Here is a 14203-nt window from a genome sequence, read left to right as displayed (position 1 = left end):
TCTTGGGGTGTTTCTCCTTGGGTTTATCCTGTTTGGGACTCTCTGGGTTTCTTGGACTTGGGTGATTATTTCCTTCCCCATTTTAGGGAAGTTTTCCACTATTATCTCCTCAAGTATTTTCTCATGGTCTTTCTTTTTGTCTTCTTCTTCTGGAACCCCTATGATTCGAATGTTGTAGCGTTTAATATTGTCCTGGAGGTCTCTGAGATTGTCCTCATTTCTTTTAATTCGTTTTTCTTTTATCCTCTCTGATTCATTTATTTCTACCATTCTATCTTCTAATTCACTAATCCTATCTTCTGCCTCTGTTATTCTACTATTTGTTGGCTCCAGAGTGTTTTTAATTTCATTTATTGCATTATTCATTATATATTGACTCTTTTTTATTTCTTCTAGGTCCTTGTTAAACCTTTCTTGCATCTTCTCAATCCTTGTCTCCAGGCTATTTATCTGTGATTCCATTTTAATTTCAAGATTTTGGATCAATTTCACTATCATTATTTGGAATTCTTTATCAGGTAGATTCCCTATCTCTTCCTCTTTTGTTTGGTTTGGTGGGCATTTATCCTGTTCCTTTATCTGCTGGGTATTCCTCTGTCTCTTCATCTTGTTTAAATTGCTGAGTTTGGGACTCCTTTCTGTATTCTGGCAGTTTGTGGAGTTCTCTTTATTGTGGTGTTTCCTCGCTGTGTGTGGGTATGTAGAGGTGGCTTGTCAAGGTTTCCTGGTTAGGGAAGCTTGTGTCGGTGTTCTGGTGGGTGGAGCTGTATTTCTTCTCTTTGTTCAGTCGCGCTATGGGGAGGGAGGGAGGGATGCTGCAAACAAATGACACTGGCGTGCGCTCGCAGTGCTTCAGCCACACTGGGTCTACCCCCGCTCACGGCGCGTGTAGCCTCCCTGCCCACACTGCTCGGGCTCTAGGTTGTTCCGCTGGGAACAATCCGAGGCTGGCCCTGGGTTGCATGCACCTCCCAGGTCCAAGCCGCTCAGGTTCAGGCACTCAGGTAGTCCTCAGAGGCGCAGACTCAGTTGGGCCTGCGTTTTGTGCTCTTCCCAGGTCCGAGCAGCTCAGGTGATGAGGTGTTTGGCGAGCGCCAATGCTGCGACTTATCGCCTCCCCGCCACTTGGTTATCTGGGTGTAAAACCGGCGCACCTTCTCAGGCAGATGTTGACCGTCCAGACCCCCAATAAGTTTTAGTTAGCAAAGAAGCCAGTTTTATAGATAATGTCTCTCTGGGGCTGCGATTGCCCCCTTCCGGCTCTGGCTGCCTGTCACCGGAGGGGGAAGGTTTGCAGCCGGCTACCTCTGTTTAGTCCTTTGTTCCGTGCGCGGGCTGGCGGTGTCTTAGGTTAGGGCTGGCTTTTCACATGGTAGATATCCCACAGTCTGGTTTGCTAGCCCAAATTATTTCGCTCAGATAGTGCTCAGGGTATTCAGGCCAGATTCTTACTCTCAGCGATGCAGCCCGCGCCGCGCCTCCCTGCCCAGCCCCCGCTTGCTAATGGCGGATGCAGGCGTCTGCGCTGCTTCTCCGCTGGAGGAGTTACCGTAGGGCTCGCAATCTGCGAGTTTTAATTGTTTATTTATTTTTTCTCCCTGTTATGTTGTCCTCTGTGCTTCCAAAGCTCGGCACGGATTCGGCAGTGAGAAGGTTTCCTGGTGTTTGGAAACTTCTCTCTTTTTAAGACTCCCTTCCCGGGACGGAACTCCGTCCCTCCCTCTTTTGTCTCTTTTATTGTCTTTAATATTTTTTCCTACCTCCTTTCGAGGAGTTGGGTTGCTTTTCTGGGTGCCTGATGTCCTCTGCCGGCATTCAGAAGTTGTTTTGTGGAATTTACTTGACGTTTAAATGCTCTTTTGATGAATTTGTGGGGGAGAAAGTGTTTTCCCCGTCCTACTCCTCCGCCATCTTGGCGCCTTCCCCCAGGTTATAAGTTCTTAAAGATCATTTAGATGCTTCAACGGCAGTCACTTAACTTCAGTGTCTGGCTAACTCCTTTGAATTTGTTCTCTTTCATTGTTTTTAGTCACTGAACATTTCCCTTTCCTGTATTTTTTTTAAAGTAGGCTTTTAATATTTTGTCTAGAATGCTTAGATTATCTGTACTGAGAATGGTATCAAATATCTTGTCCATAATAATGACAGAAAGGAGAAATCTGAGGACATTTTCAAATGTCCCATACTCCTTGGTTAGAGATGAGTACAGGTAGATGGTCTAGAATATTGCCCAGCCAAGACACTGGAGTACTTAAAATGCTGATTAAGCATACATAAGTCGTGGCTGGTACTTATAGCCTGTGCAGTACTTTTTATATGTTATAGATTAAACAAAATTATTTTTAAGGAACAAAATTTAGCCATTCTAATATTACTATATATATATATACACACACAGAGAAATTAAAGTTAACTGGTAAAAATTAATAAATATAGCTTTTTTCGTTACATCTTTTGTATTCTAACTCTCCCTACTTACCAAACTTGACTTTGAGTTTTAGATACAGCAGTGCAATATTAAAACTCATATATCCAAGTCTGTTGTATTCAGGATGGATAATAATTTTTGAGACAGGAATATTCTGTTCCTCCTTATCCTTCTGAAAGAGGTTGTACTCCCCAGCAGTCACTGTCAGACTCTTAATTTGCTTCCTAAAACCAAACAGAAATCTTTCAGTAAGTATAATCCTTTCCTCTAGGAAAGACTGTCTTGATTTCATGTAATTAACATGATTAATGTATCTTTAGGGATTTCCAAATCTTAAAAGAAGATGTACTTTATTAGCGATTATTACTATTGTTATAATTTCTATAAATTATAGCTATCTATAAAAAGTCATGGTTTTCAATCATGGAGTGTTTACATTCTGTGAACTCTTCTACTGTCACTCATCATTCTGCATAAAATATTCAGGTATCTTTTGTACATAAACCAGTCTCTCTCTATATGCTCTACCATTTTAAACAATATATAAAAGTTGTTCCTACTGTCCTTTTTCTCCTATTAGCACCCTCTTTTAATAGTATTTTTCCCTCCTAATTACTGAAAAGTAGATTATTAAAACATTGGCTTATTCACTTAACATTCGATGTTAATACTTTATTAGAATCAGTAACCATCAACCCACCCTCCACTAACTCTACAAATCATAGATTATGTGTGGAATCTTTGAGGTCTCTGATTAATAGAGTAGAAAGCACAAGAAATCTTGGGCTACACACAAGCATCTGGGAATCAGGAGTCAGTCAGCAGGTAGACCAGATGGAAAAAATTAAGAAAGGGACTAAGGTTGAACGATGCATAGTATTTAGCGCATTGACTGTCCCAGTCCAGTTGCCATGGATCAAGGTTTGATAAGTAGTGGAAATCCACAACTTACTCATTGAGGCCAACCAGGCAATGTACTGCTGTAACAACCAGATCATCTTGAATCAAACTTCCTCCACAGAAGTGGTGTCCACCTAATTTCAGGGAGACCTGCCCAAGAAAAAAGTTAGGAACACAACTAATATACATCTCCACATAGATGTCATCTCCTTCAGAAAAATTTGAAATCAACTCTTCTAATATGATGTCACATTAAGATACTGATACATTCAATAAACTGGTTAGTAAGAGATTTCTTATGAAGCAAACTTTGTGACAGTGAGGTCAAGTGGGGGTCCATTGTAAAATTACCTGTTAAGCTGGAGTTATGGTATCTAAAAATAGGGAAATAATTCACCGTTAGCTCATTAAGAAATCAATGTCTTTATCACACTCACCTGCCATGGGTGTCCACCAACTGTTGAATTTCTCCAACTACTAATTCTAGAGAAGAACCTAGATTCCAAGACAGTTTCTATACTTTTCAAATCAACTGCACGAATTCCGTACTTCAGTCCTGTGTGGGAGAGCATATATGTCACACACACACACCGCTCCTTATGTCAGGGTTCATTTTATCAAGATTTCCATTCTGGGGTTTTGTTCCCCCGGTGCAGATGTTCACTCAGCTGCAGGCTGTCCCTTTTTCTCAAAATATCCCCGACCTGAGACTGTCCCAGTCACACCTCATTGACTAGCACTTGCCTGGTGACTCTCCCTGCCCTTTGCAGCCTGAGCTGCCTCAACAAAAATAGACCTGGCCACTGAATGAGGCCCCTTTCCCTCTGGTGAGGGATTCGGGGCTTTCCCTGGGAGGGTTGCTGCTGCTGCTGCTAAGTCACTTCAGTCGTGTCCGACTCTGTCCGACCCCATAGACAGCAGCCCACCAGGCTCCTCCGTCCCTGGGATTCTCCAGGCAAGAACACTGGAGTGGGTTGCCATTTCCTTCTCCAATGCATGAAAGTGAAAAGTGAAAGTGAAGTCGTTCAGTCGTGTCCGACCCTTGTCAGACTCTTTGAGACCCCATGGACTGCAGCCCACCAGGCTCCTCCGTCCATGGGATTTTCCAGACAAGAGTACTGGAGTGGGGGTGACATTGCCTTCTCTGGGAGGGTTAGCATGGCATAATTTAGGTGGAATGAAAGATACTGGAGAACATACACTGCTCTGAAACAGAGTCACTGGATTTTAAGTTACTTCCACTTGGTTATCTTTCCTTGGAGGAAAATCTTTAGCACCAGCAAAGTTAACAGATGTGCCTAAAAAGTAGGAACTCTAGAATCTAAAAGATTTCAGAAGAATATTTGGCCCAGGCACTTCTTGGGCACACCTGGCCGTTGTCTTTGTTGGCCTAGGGAAAGACACCCAGGACCTGGCTCACCTCGGCTGGGCGGGGAGTGGACCGCCAGCAACAGCAGCAGCAGGAGTGAAACAGCCCCGGGCAATGCGCGTATGGCTCCCACGCGTGGTGACCGGTCCATCTTCGCCCACACGCAGGCGCTGCAAACTAGCGAAGAGAAGCGCTCCGGCCTCACTGGGCTCTGAGCTCCCGGAAGCGCCTGCCTATACCACTCCGTCCTTCCCAGCCGGGGAGGTGGGTGGTGCATCTACTGCGCAGCAGGGTGCACAGGTGTCCCTCCTCAGGACCAGCCCAGCCGCAGCTGCTCTTCGGCCGCCCAGGTGTCATCGCGTCCCCGCCATTCACTCCTGCAAACAGGCGCGAGGTAACCTTGCAGGCGAGCCAGAGTCAGATGCAGGAGATGCTAGGACAGATGCGGGACCAAGGGGATCAATGGCCTAGAATGCTCGGCGCAGGTGAATTTGGTTCCCAGTCAGGGAATGTGGCCCAAGTCCCAGGGTAAAGGAAGCCCGGCACCCATGCAGGACACACGCAGGCTGACTCCGAAAGGAGGAAGACTCTTGAAAGTTTGAGTATTTAAAGATCCCACCTAGCTTCTAAAAAGCTGGTTGAAGACCTTGACACTCCTGAGTTTTCAAAAGGACTGGATATGAATGATCAGAATTCTGCCCTACTCCTTTTCTGGGTGTCAGTGTTATCATCAGCTTCAGTGGAATGGACCAAGCTGTAGGATCCAGCATTTAAGATTATTAAAATGAATTCACTGTATGTTAGCATTTTTTTCAATCAATATCATTTTCTAGTAAGTAATTTGTAACAAATTAGCTTGAGGTTGGGAGAGGAATAAAGCTAGAATTTGTAATTGATTTATAATTTATCAAAAAATGAGGACAAAGTTAAGTGAACACTATATATATATTAACTAACCTAGACACCCAGGCCCAATTGTCTCACTTCTGTATAAAATAGAAATAAAAGCTCCTTGAGGTAGAAGGGTAAACAAATCAGGCAGACAAGTGGTAGACAGAAGGACAGGAAAACAGAGAGGGTCAAAGTGAAGGCAGGTACAGTGACAGGCAGGTGACAGCTGAGGGAAGAAGGAGCAGAAGGTGAACTGGGAACCTGGGGCAAAAAGCTCAAAGAATGGGATTGACACCCAAACTTGAGACATACCATCTCAAACCTTTTTGTTTCATGAACCTAAAAGGAGTTTCTGTGATCTTTATATCTCAAGTCTTAGATCACTGAAAAGCTCTACAGCTGCACTATTCAATAGAGTAGACATTAGCTATAGGTGGTTATTCAAATTAATATTAGCTAAAATAAAAACTGAGTTCCTCAGTCACACTAGCTACATTTTAAGAGCTCACCAGCCACCTGTAGCTAGTGGCTACCACATTGGACAGCACAGATACAAAACACTGTCGTCATCATATAGTTCTGTTGGACTGAATTGTTTTTGAGTAGCATCGTTTTAAGCAAATACAACTTGGATGACAGTTTGAGTAGACGACTCCCAGGTTTTGAGCTTGAGTGTTGGGGAAACACCAGGAGGGGGCTTGGTAAGGTAAATTACCACAAGTCCTCAGGGACTCACTACTCTCCAAAAAAGCTCAGATCCTCCAAATGGACCCAAACTCCTCTCTTTTTTCTTAGCAAGAGTGGGTCATATTAAAGCTACTACAAAGCTCTTACAAAATGAGAGAGAAGGAAGGAAAAAATGCAAGTTGGACCCACAATGTTCAAGTTCATGGCTAACTTTCTCATGAAGCTCAGAAACCATGTCCCCTTGCAGTCTTGTACACGTGGTACACACACAGCTTTACAGGATCATTAGTGTTTTGTTTCAGACCCGAAGTCTCCATGGGGTTGGACATCATTTCCTGTTACAGCATAGCTCCCTTTGTTTCCAGAGTTCAAACTCCCAGCCTTAAAGGAGACCCTGTCCTTCTAATACAGAGGATTGTTCCCTTACAGCCGTAAAAAAATAATGCCTTTCCATTAAATAGAAAAAGACTCATTCATTGTGAATTGCATACATATAAAAAGCCAAGTCATTAGTTTCAGATAGAAATTTGCTAGTAAGATGATGGTTTAAATATAAATTGAGTTTGTGGTGATGCTGAAATGGAAGTATTCTCTTATTTAAGGAAAAACCACAAAACTATAGAAAAGGAAAGGATGTCAAGCAGAGTGAGCTGGACTATCCCAAACTAGATTGAGAAACCTGCATTGAATTTGAACATAATTTCATTAGGGCAGCATAATAGTGATCTGCTATTGGAGGCCTTCCAGGACGCTTGATGCCCCAATTCTAAGGATAGTTGAAAAATTAGGAGGGTTAGGAGACTAACCCGGGAGCAATAAGTAAACCATGGGTACATAATGTTTTGTTTAAAAAATAAGTTTTTTCATCCCTACTAAAACACTGGTCCAAACTCTAGAACACTCTCCCAAATCCCACAAGGCCTAGGAATCGGCAGTAAAGTGATCATTGGTGACACTAGAAACAGCAATTTCCTTTGAATTTGTTGCAGGGACAGATTTCACTAGGATGCAGACAGAATGTGAAGGACGGAGATAGAATGAGTGGAGACAATTTATTCTGATAGAGTGGCTGTGAAGGACATAAACAGATGCAGTAGTAGCTACCGCATGAAAAGGAATAAAGGAAAGGTTTTTTCCAAGTGATCTTCATGGTGGCCACCAGTATCCGTGTTTTAAAATAGAACTGAACTGACAAGAGCCAGCAAAAGGAAGAAGTTAAAGAAAAAGAAAGAGGTTAAAGAATGAAGTTCTTCAAGAAGTGATATCCAGGGCCCAGGATCCTCTTTTTCCATTGCAGCAACAGGAGAGAGGGGAGAATTAGGTGCAGGTAAGTTTGCAGACAGAGTGCAGAATACTGAGGAAGTACCTGTTTTCTACTTTGTATTTACATCATCAAGAAAGAGGTGAAGGCAGCTCCTCAGTAAGATGAGGGGAGGGTATCTGGAAGGGGTAAGTACTGAAATGGTCATCGTGCGGCATGAAAAGGACAGCAGGCACCACGCACACAGAACAATGCGACGAATGAATGAACAATGGGGGAAAGGAAGAAAGATGGTATTTTTTTATTTTAAAAGTGGGCACCTAATGGTGACATAAATTTCAGTGGGTACTAACCACAGACCACTTGAGAGATTGAAACAAGACTTAATTATTTTCATATTTTATATAAAATATACATTTACATAAATTTTATTTTGGAAAGACCTAGGCAAAGTGTACATAATCAGACTTAAATAAGAGAAATCCTTTATGGGAGATATATTTCTAACTGGCACAGCAAAAGTAACAAAAGAGTACATTTATATATAACTGATCAAAGCAATCTGAAAAACATGATACAAGTATTTCCATCTAATAAAAGGAAGGATGGGTGAGTCACAGCAAGTCAGCTGATTTCCACATTATAAAAGCAGGCCATGGTTTCTACAGATACTTTAATGTCTTATTTAAATTTTTTTTTCTTTTTCCCAGAAACACAACAAAATCGCTAATTTTTACGTGTGAAAGTGTTAGTCACTCAGTCATGTCCAGCTCTTTGTGATCCCATGGACTGTAGCCTGCCAGGCTCCTCTGTTCATGGAATTCCTCAGGCAAGAATACTGGAGTGGGTTGCATTTCCTTCTCCAGGGGCTCCTCCTGACCCAGGGCTGATCCATGGAGAAGGGAATGGAGACTGCAAAATAGGAGTATTAACCTCTGTCACGTTAAAGTATATGGGCAGTTCAGTCACGTTTAGGGTTCTGTGTTTTGCTGCAATAATTATCTTAAGAATTTCTAAAACTAAGAGCCACATTCAACAGTTACCTCTGCGGAGGCAGTGGGCTTTCCATTTCGATTCGGGGGACTCACAGAGCTTGATGCTGCTGCTGCTGCTGCTGCTAAGTTGCTTCAGTGATGTCCGACTCTGTGCGACCCCATAGATGGCAGCCCACCAGGCTCCCCTGTCCCTGGGATTCTCCAGGCAAGAACACTGGAGTGGGTTGCCATTTCCTTCTCCAATGCATGAAGGTGAAAAGTGAAAGTGAAGTCGCTCAGTCCTGTCCGACTCTGAGCGACCCCATGGACTGCAGCCTACCGGGCTCCTCTGTCCATGGGATTTTCCAGGCAAGGGTACTGGAGTGGGGTGCCATCGCCTTCTCCGCACAGAGCTTGATAGGCCCATAGTATTAACCACTCCTTTAATGTACTATAAACGTGACTGAGACAATTGGTAACTTGTCCCGGGTGAGGCAACTCCTTTGTGGCAGAGCAGGACTAAATTCCAGATCTCCAGATTCTTGGATTGGGTCTCCCCTCCTATGGAGCAGCAAGATAACCCCAAAAGGACATTATGCACATTTGTATTACTTGTATGCACAGTGATACAAATACCACTGAGAATGGGAAAAAATGTCCTGGATTTCTGGACACGGAGAGCTCTTTTTAGTTTGTGGCAAATGTTGATCTAAACTTACAAACTAATAATGACCCCATATTGTGATGATGCTAATTTTATCAGTTATGTGCCCTAAAGGTTTTTATGGAAAGGATCCTTGGTGATAAAATTAGAACATTTCTATATGAGCCATTTGTATTCTGTTGTGACATTGTATTTTACTGATAATAAACCATAGCTTGAAGTTATTTCATTTAAGTTATATAGCTACTAAAAGACAAAAATAAGGAAGTGCTATTTTTTTAAAGATTGCTCAACATACTTTTCACATCAGAAACTTCAAGAATAATCATAAAAAGTTATATTTCCCTACATTTTTGGCATTGTAAGTTTTTATCTTATTCAATTGTAGCCTAAATATAAGATTTGACAGGGTTTTTTTTTTTTTAATCTTTTAAAAATGTCAAAAGATGCCATTTAGATAGTTGTTTTTGTTGTTATTAATGGGAAATACCAACATACGCTTTTATTAAAGTAAATGTGATTTGGAAACTAGGAAAAAATTAAAATAAACAATGCCTATAACTACATTTGCTTTGAGTGCTGTTACTATAACCTATAGATTTAGTGATCTAAGGTACAAATCTATAATAAACCAGAGAAAAATATTTTTAAAACTTATTGTAATGAGTACAATTAAGAAATAATTAACAAAAGTTGACATGTATAACTTAAAAAAAAGAGATACAGGTGTAGGCATAAACTTATGTCATGGATCCTTCTATGAGTCATAACAAAACATGAGTTTTATATACTGGGCTCCTCATCTAGTACATGAAAATAGCAGGGCCATTCTCCATCTGAGAACCAAGAGTTCTCTAAATATAAGATCAAATTATAGTCCCATTGCCACAAATGCAAAACCACCTCAGCCAACCCACCTGTTTGTCAATCTTAGCATGGCAGCTTCAACTAACCAAGTGTACTGTTAAGTCATTCTTTGAAATTCCTTGGCTCACTTTAGTCTAAATTTAGAAGTGAAAATTGTAAAAGACTGTAAACATCTCTTGGTAAAAGTCATAAACTCTTATTAAAGGTTTTAGCTTGCAGTGGTTCTCCAGCCTGGCTGCATATTAGAATCTTAACCTGAGCGGCCAAGGTCCAGTGATTCCCAAAGTGCGCACCCAGGTTATTTTCAAGTCCACTAGGGCCTAGATAGAGCACCTGTGTGTGAGGGGCGAGATCTCAGCTGTCAGCTGAATGTGGTGTTTCAATGTGAGGCGCTTGGAAGGTTTGAAAGAAACAGTATGAAACCCACATTTGCTTTTTACTCCTCCTCAAATTAGTTTTTTCAGTCGGCTTGTGTGGAAAGCTTTGGACTTTTCTCATTTAGCCTTGATGAAAAGCAGCTGCACCACCACTGCAAACCCCTGCACCGAATGAGGTCCTGCGTGTTAGGCACGTCCGACTCCTACACTGGGGGCTGTGAGGTACTGTGGGGAGCTGGAATCCAAGTGCTGACAATCCTCTTTGTTTTGTGATGGGCTTTAAAATAAACAGACCTAAGAGGATATATCTCAAGAGTCCCTAAAATAAAATTTCCTTTCCTTCAAGGTATTTGAATCTTTGGTTTAGTTCACTACAGTTAATCTAATGAGCCATATTTCATGAATACCATTAACAGGTTGAAAACATCTGAGTCAGCTTTGAAATCCTGAATAATTCTTAAGGTTAACATAAGCTTGTAAAGCCATTCTCATGGCTTCTATGTCAAAGGGCATGTGAAAGGACTGCCACTTATTGGAGAATTTGAAGGCAAGGAGAACTGGTTCTACACAGGGCAGAAGGACAAGTTAGATAGACTGAACCAACTCCAGCCTTGTTATCAGTTACATTCCTTCCTGTCCTGGGCAAAATAGAATTGTAGGATCCTTTGTTCAAAAATTACTAAAAATTTCAAGCATAGCATCCATCCAAGCACAAGGTGCATCTGAGTGCAAGACCCTGAGGCCTGCAGAGACTGCATATCCATGAAGCTGGCTCTGCAATTCCATCTCGGAAAGAGGTTACGAACTCACAGCCAAGCCTGCTTTTGTTAAGGGAACCTGGATGAACTCCATGACTAGCCAGGGCACCCCATTCTTATTTTTATAAGGATGAGTTCCACATAATATTTCATGTTACAAGAGCAAATAAAAATAGTTATAAAATACACTTAATATCTTTGAAAAATAATGTGTGATTTACTTTCTTATAGGTACCATGCAACTATGAAAGCTATTTCATTGGCCTCATCTAAGTGAAAGTATTAACTCAGGACAGAAATACCTGATCCAACAAAAAGTGCTTACTTCTAATGTTCAAAGAGATGCCAGTGTGCACAGACAGAATGAGACAGAATGACAGAGTGAGAAAGACAAAGAGAGGGAGAGAGAGATGGAAGGGGTTGGTGGGGGGAGAGGGCAAAGGGAAGGGGAGAGAGAGAGACAAGAGAGAAAAACATCCAAAAGAAGGCAGAAAAAGTCTCCTGAAGGCCACATGACCCTTTTCTCTCAGAAACTTTTAGGCTGTAATAGCCAATGCAATTATTCCAACAAATGTACTCTCATATCTTTAGCAGCCCTTCAGATAAGGCATAATTGCTTTTCAAAATTTGGTGCTTGATCTTTTCCATTAACTTTCTAAGTATAAATTTTTGTTACTGATTATTCTAAAAAGTTTGTAATTACAGTACTAGATATTGTTTTTAGCTAGGGTTCCATGTTTTTCATTTTGGGGGTGGAGTAGTTATTTTATAATAAATATTATAGTACATTTCTTGACCTTAGGACTACAGAAGTATAATTTGGGGGACTAAAAATATCTGAAATGAAATTTTAGACACATTTATGATCTATAACATTAAAGACTATTAGAAACAGAAGACCATAGTTGTAATATATACATTATTGGATTACTGATACACACAAACATGTATGCTAATTTAAATTCCATAATCCTTTGTATTTAAAATATTCTGGCATCATCCCTTTCCAAAGAAATTTTTTTTCAAAAATTTTTGACAAAAAGTAATACTAACAACACAGAGGCAGTGCTTTCTGCTACTGGGGCTAAAAAGAAGCAGAAAGCTTCTGCTCTGGCTGGAGCACGTGACATACATGTGCCTCAAGCTACTAAATATGTATGACACCTGGCTTAGCACCAGGAACAGCACTATCCAGAGTAGGTTTTGTTTTTTTTTAAGTTTATGATGAAAACCAAATTAGAATCACATATTCCAATTTCTTCAACTCCAAAATGTATTACCACCCAAACACTGATGGCTGATTCCTAATTTCTTTAACTTTAGCAAGTGAATAATCAATATAAAATTTTTGAGGGACTGTTGAAACTTAATTACTTTGTAGTTTAGATTTATAATTTTTGTATGAAAAGCTGCTACTAAACCACTATGTACAGAGAAAAATGTGTTCATATATTAAATATTTTATAAGTTATGAAATAAATAACACTAAAAGACAAATGTCAAATTGTAAGTTCAACTTTGCCATCCATACCTTTTAAATAGAAATATATATATTTTAAAATTATGAATTTAGATTTTTTTCCTAGATTTTTTTGAGCATTTTCCATGAAATCTCCAAAATTCCAAACACAGAACCAAGAACTGCAGGTTCTATCATTCATGTTTTAAGCACAGAATTCTCATTAAGCCTAGGAAGATCAATCAATAGAGCTTCTTTACACCCATTTAGAGTCTATGAAGATTTCTGTAATATACTGTAAATATTCCTCAATGATTAAATATATTTTCAAAAAATAATCTCTGAAAGTTAAGATAATAAAGTAGAACATTCTCTCAATATCTTTAATAATTCTCATGTAGAATATACTATTTTTTCTCCACCAAAATAACAATATATTTGGAGGTGGAAACATTTATGATTTTTAAAAGCACTTATGAAATCTTAGAGCAGAGCCACTACTCCAATAATACTTGTAATAAAATTAAAATAATTTAAAACATTTCCATAAACAATCAGGGGTACTGAGATCCTTGATTTTCCCATAGGAATATGAATACCCATACACAATTCCAGAAACTTCCTTATTGATATATTAGGCAATGGGAAAACAGCTTGTATCAGAGGGGAATTTAATTTACTTCTCAATAGGGCTCTAGCAATATCCTCAAAAGGATATAAGATAAAGCTGACTTAACAACAGCCTCTTTCCCCATATATTCCAGAAGATTTTTACAAAAACTGTGAGATACTCATTTCTAGTTCCAGAGAATTAAATGAGATACCTCTTGGAAGAATTTCCCAAATGGTTTATCCCAGAGGATTTATCCTCTCTGAAATATCTCCTCTCATAAAGAAGAGATGCCATGACTTCATAGCATTTCAAGCCTCTATTTCTGGGAGGCTACACCAAGAAATGTCTACACTAAGAAATGGAAATAGATCTCCAGGTTAAAAAAGCAGATGCATATATGAAAGGAAATCTAGAATTAAAGCAAGAAAAAATTCTGTAAAATGTGCAGCTGCTGTTTTCCTTCCATCTCAGGTCTCCTAGCCCCTGCTTGCTCTTTTTGTCTTCTTTCATGGAAATGCAAGTCTCCAGCACAGCGTTACCAGCAGGTGTCCCAAAATGTGTCACCCTGAACTTGGAGTGAGAGGAAAATGCCATTGGTCGTGCCCCAAATGATGTGAAAGCAAAGCTTCCATCACTTCTTCCTCTTCCAAAGACACCAGCACTGTCCCTTGAGACTGGGTCAAACGCTGGCTACGTTTGGTTCTTTTCTCGAACTTCCTGTAATCTTTTCTCAAGGCGATCCAATTTGGCGAGATTTTCCTGCAGTAGTTTGCTGTCTGGAACCAGCTGTAAGGCTCTTTCATAATAAGTTCTTGCAGACACGTAGTTTCCCTGCAGAGAAAAAGAAAAGGGATAATTATATTCTGATCCATCAGAATACTTGCTTGAAGAATGCAGAGACCAAGAAACAGATCTTCTGGTCCATTTTAACATTAATGTCCTCATAAGGAGACCC

At 40.3% G+C, this 14203-nt stretch overlaps 2 protein-coding genes across 9 annotated transcripts in view; both read right to left on the bottom strand.

The window, feature by feature from the left end:
* Window positions 1–5036, bottom strand: part of OVCH1 (ovochymase 1) — a 96620-nt gene extending 91584 nt beyond the window's left edge. For 2 of the 3 annotated variants that reach the window (XM_086401538.1, XM_086401539.1), the window contains exons 1-4: window positions 4749–5036; window positions 3766–3884; window positions 3381–3478; window positions 2480–2652 (exon numbers count right to left, since the gene is read on the bottom strand). In XM_086401538.1, the coding sequence (XP_086257664.1) occupies window positions 2480–2652; window positions 3381–3478; window positions 3766–3884; window positions 4749–4974 (616 nt within the window). In that variant the 5' untranslated portion in view covers window positions 4975–5036. The remainder of the gene's footprint in view (window positions 1–2479; window positions 2653–3380; window positions 3479–3765; window positions 3885–4748) is intronic. The other variant, XM_086401540.1, reaches the window with a different exon arrangement.
* Window positions 5037–7813: 2777 nt separating this feature from the next.
* The window catches only part of TMTC1 (transmembrane O-mannosyltransferase targeting cadherins 1), a 315289-nt gene continuing 308899 nt past the window's right edge, over window positions 7814–14203 (bottom strand). For 4 of the 6 annotated variants that reach the window (XM_086401542.1, XM_086401543.1, XM_086401544.1 and 1 more), the window contains one exon: window positions 7814–14079. In XM_086401542.1, coding sequence (XP_086257668.1) covers window positions 13939–14079 — 141 coding nt within the window. In that variant the 3' untranslated portion in view covers window positions 7814–13938. The remainder of the gene's footprint in view (window positions 14080–14203) is intronic. The other 2 variants (XR_015164144.1, XR_015164145.1) reach the window with 1 other exon arrangement.

The sequence above is a fragment of the Bos grunniens genome, chromosome 5, assembly GCF_055505025.1.
Source record: "Bos grunniens cultivar Pamir isolate PY7600 chromosome 5, Bosgru_T2T1.0, whole genome shotgun sequence".
In the NCBI taxonomy this organism is placed as follows: domain Eukaryota; kingdom Metazoa; phylum Chordata; class Mammalia; order Artiodactyla; family Bovidae; genus Bos; species Bos grunniens.
Note: the sequence above shows the minus strand (reverse complement) of the source record. Positions and strands in the feature narration are given on the sequence as shown.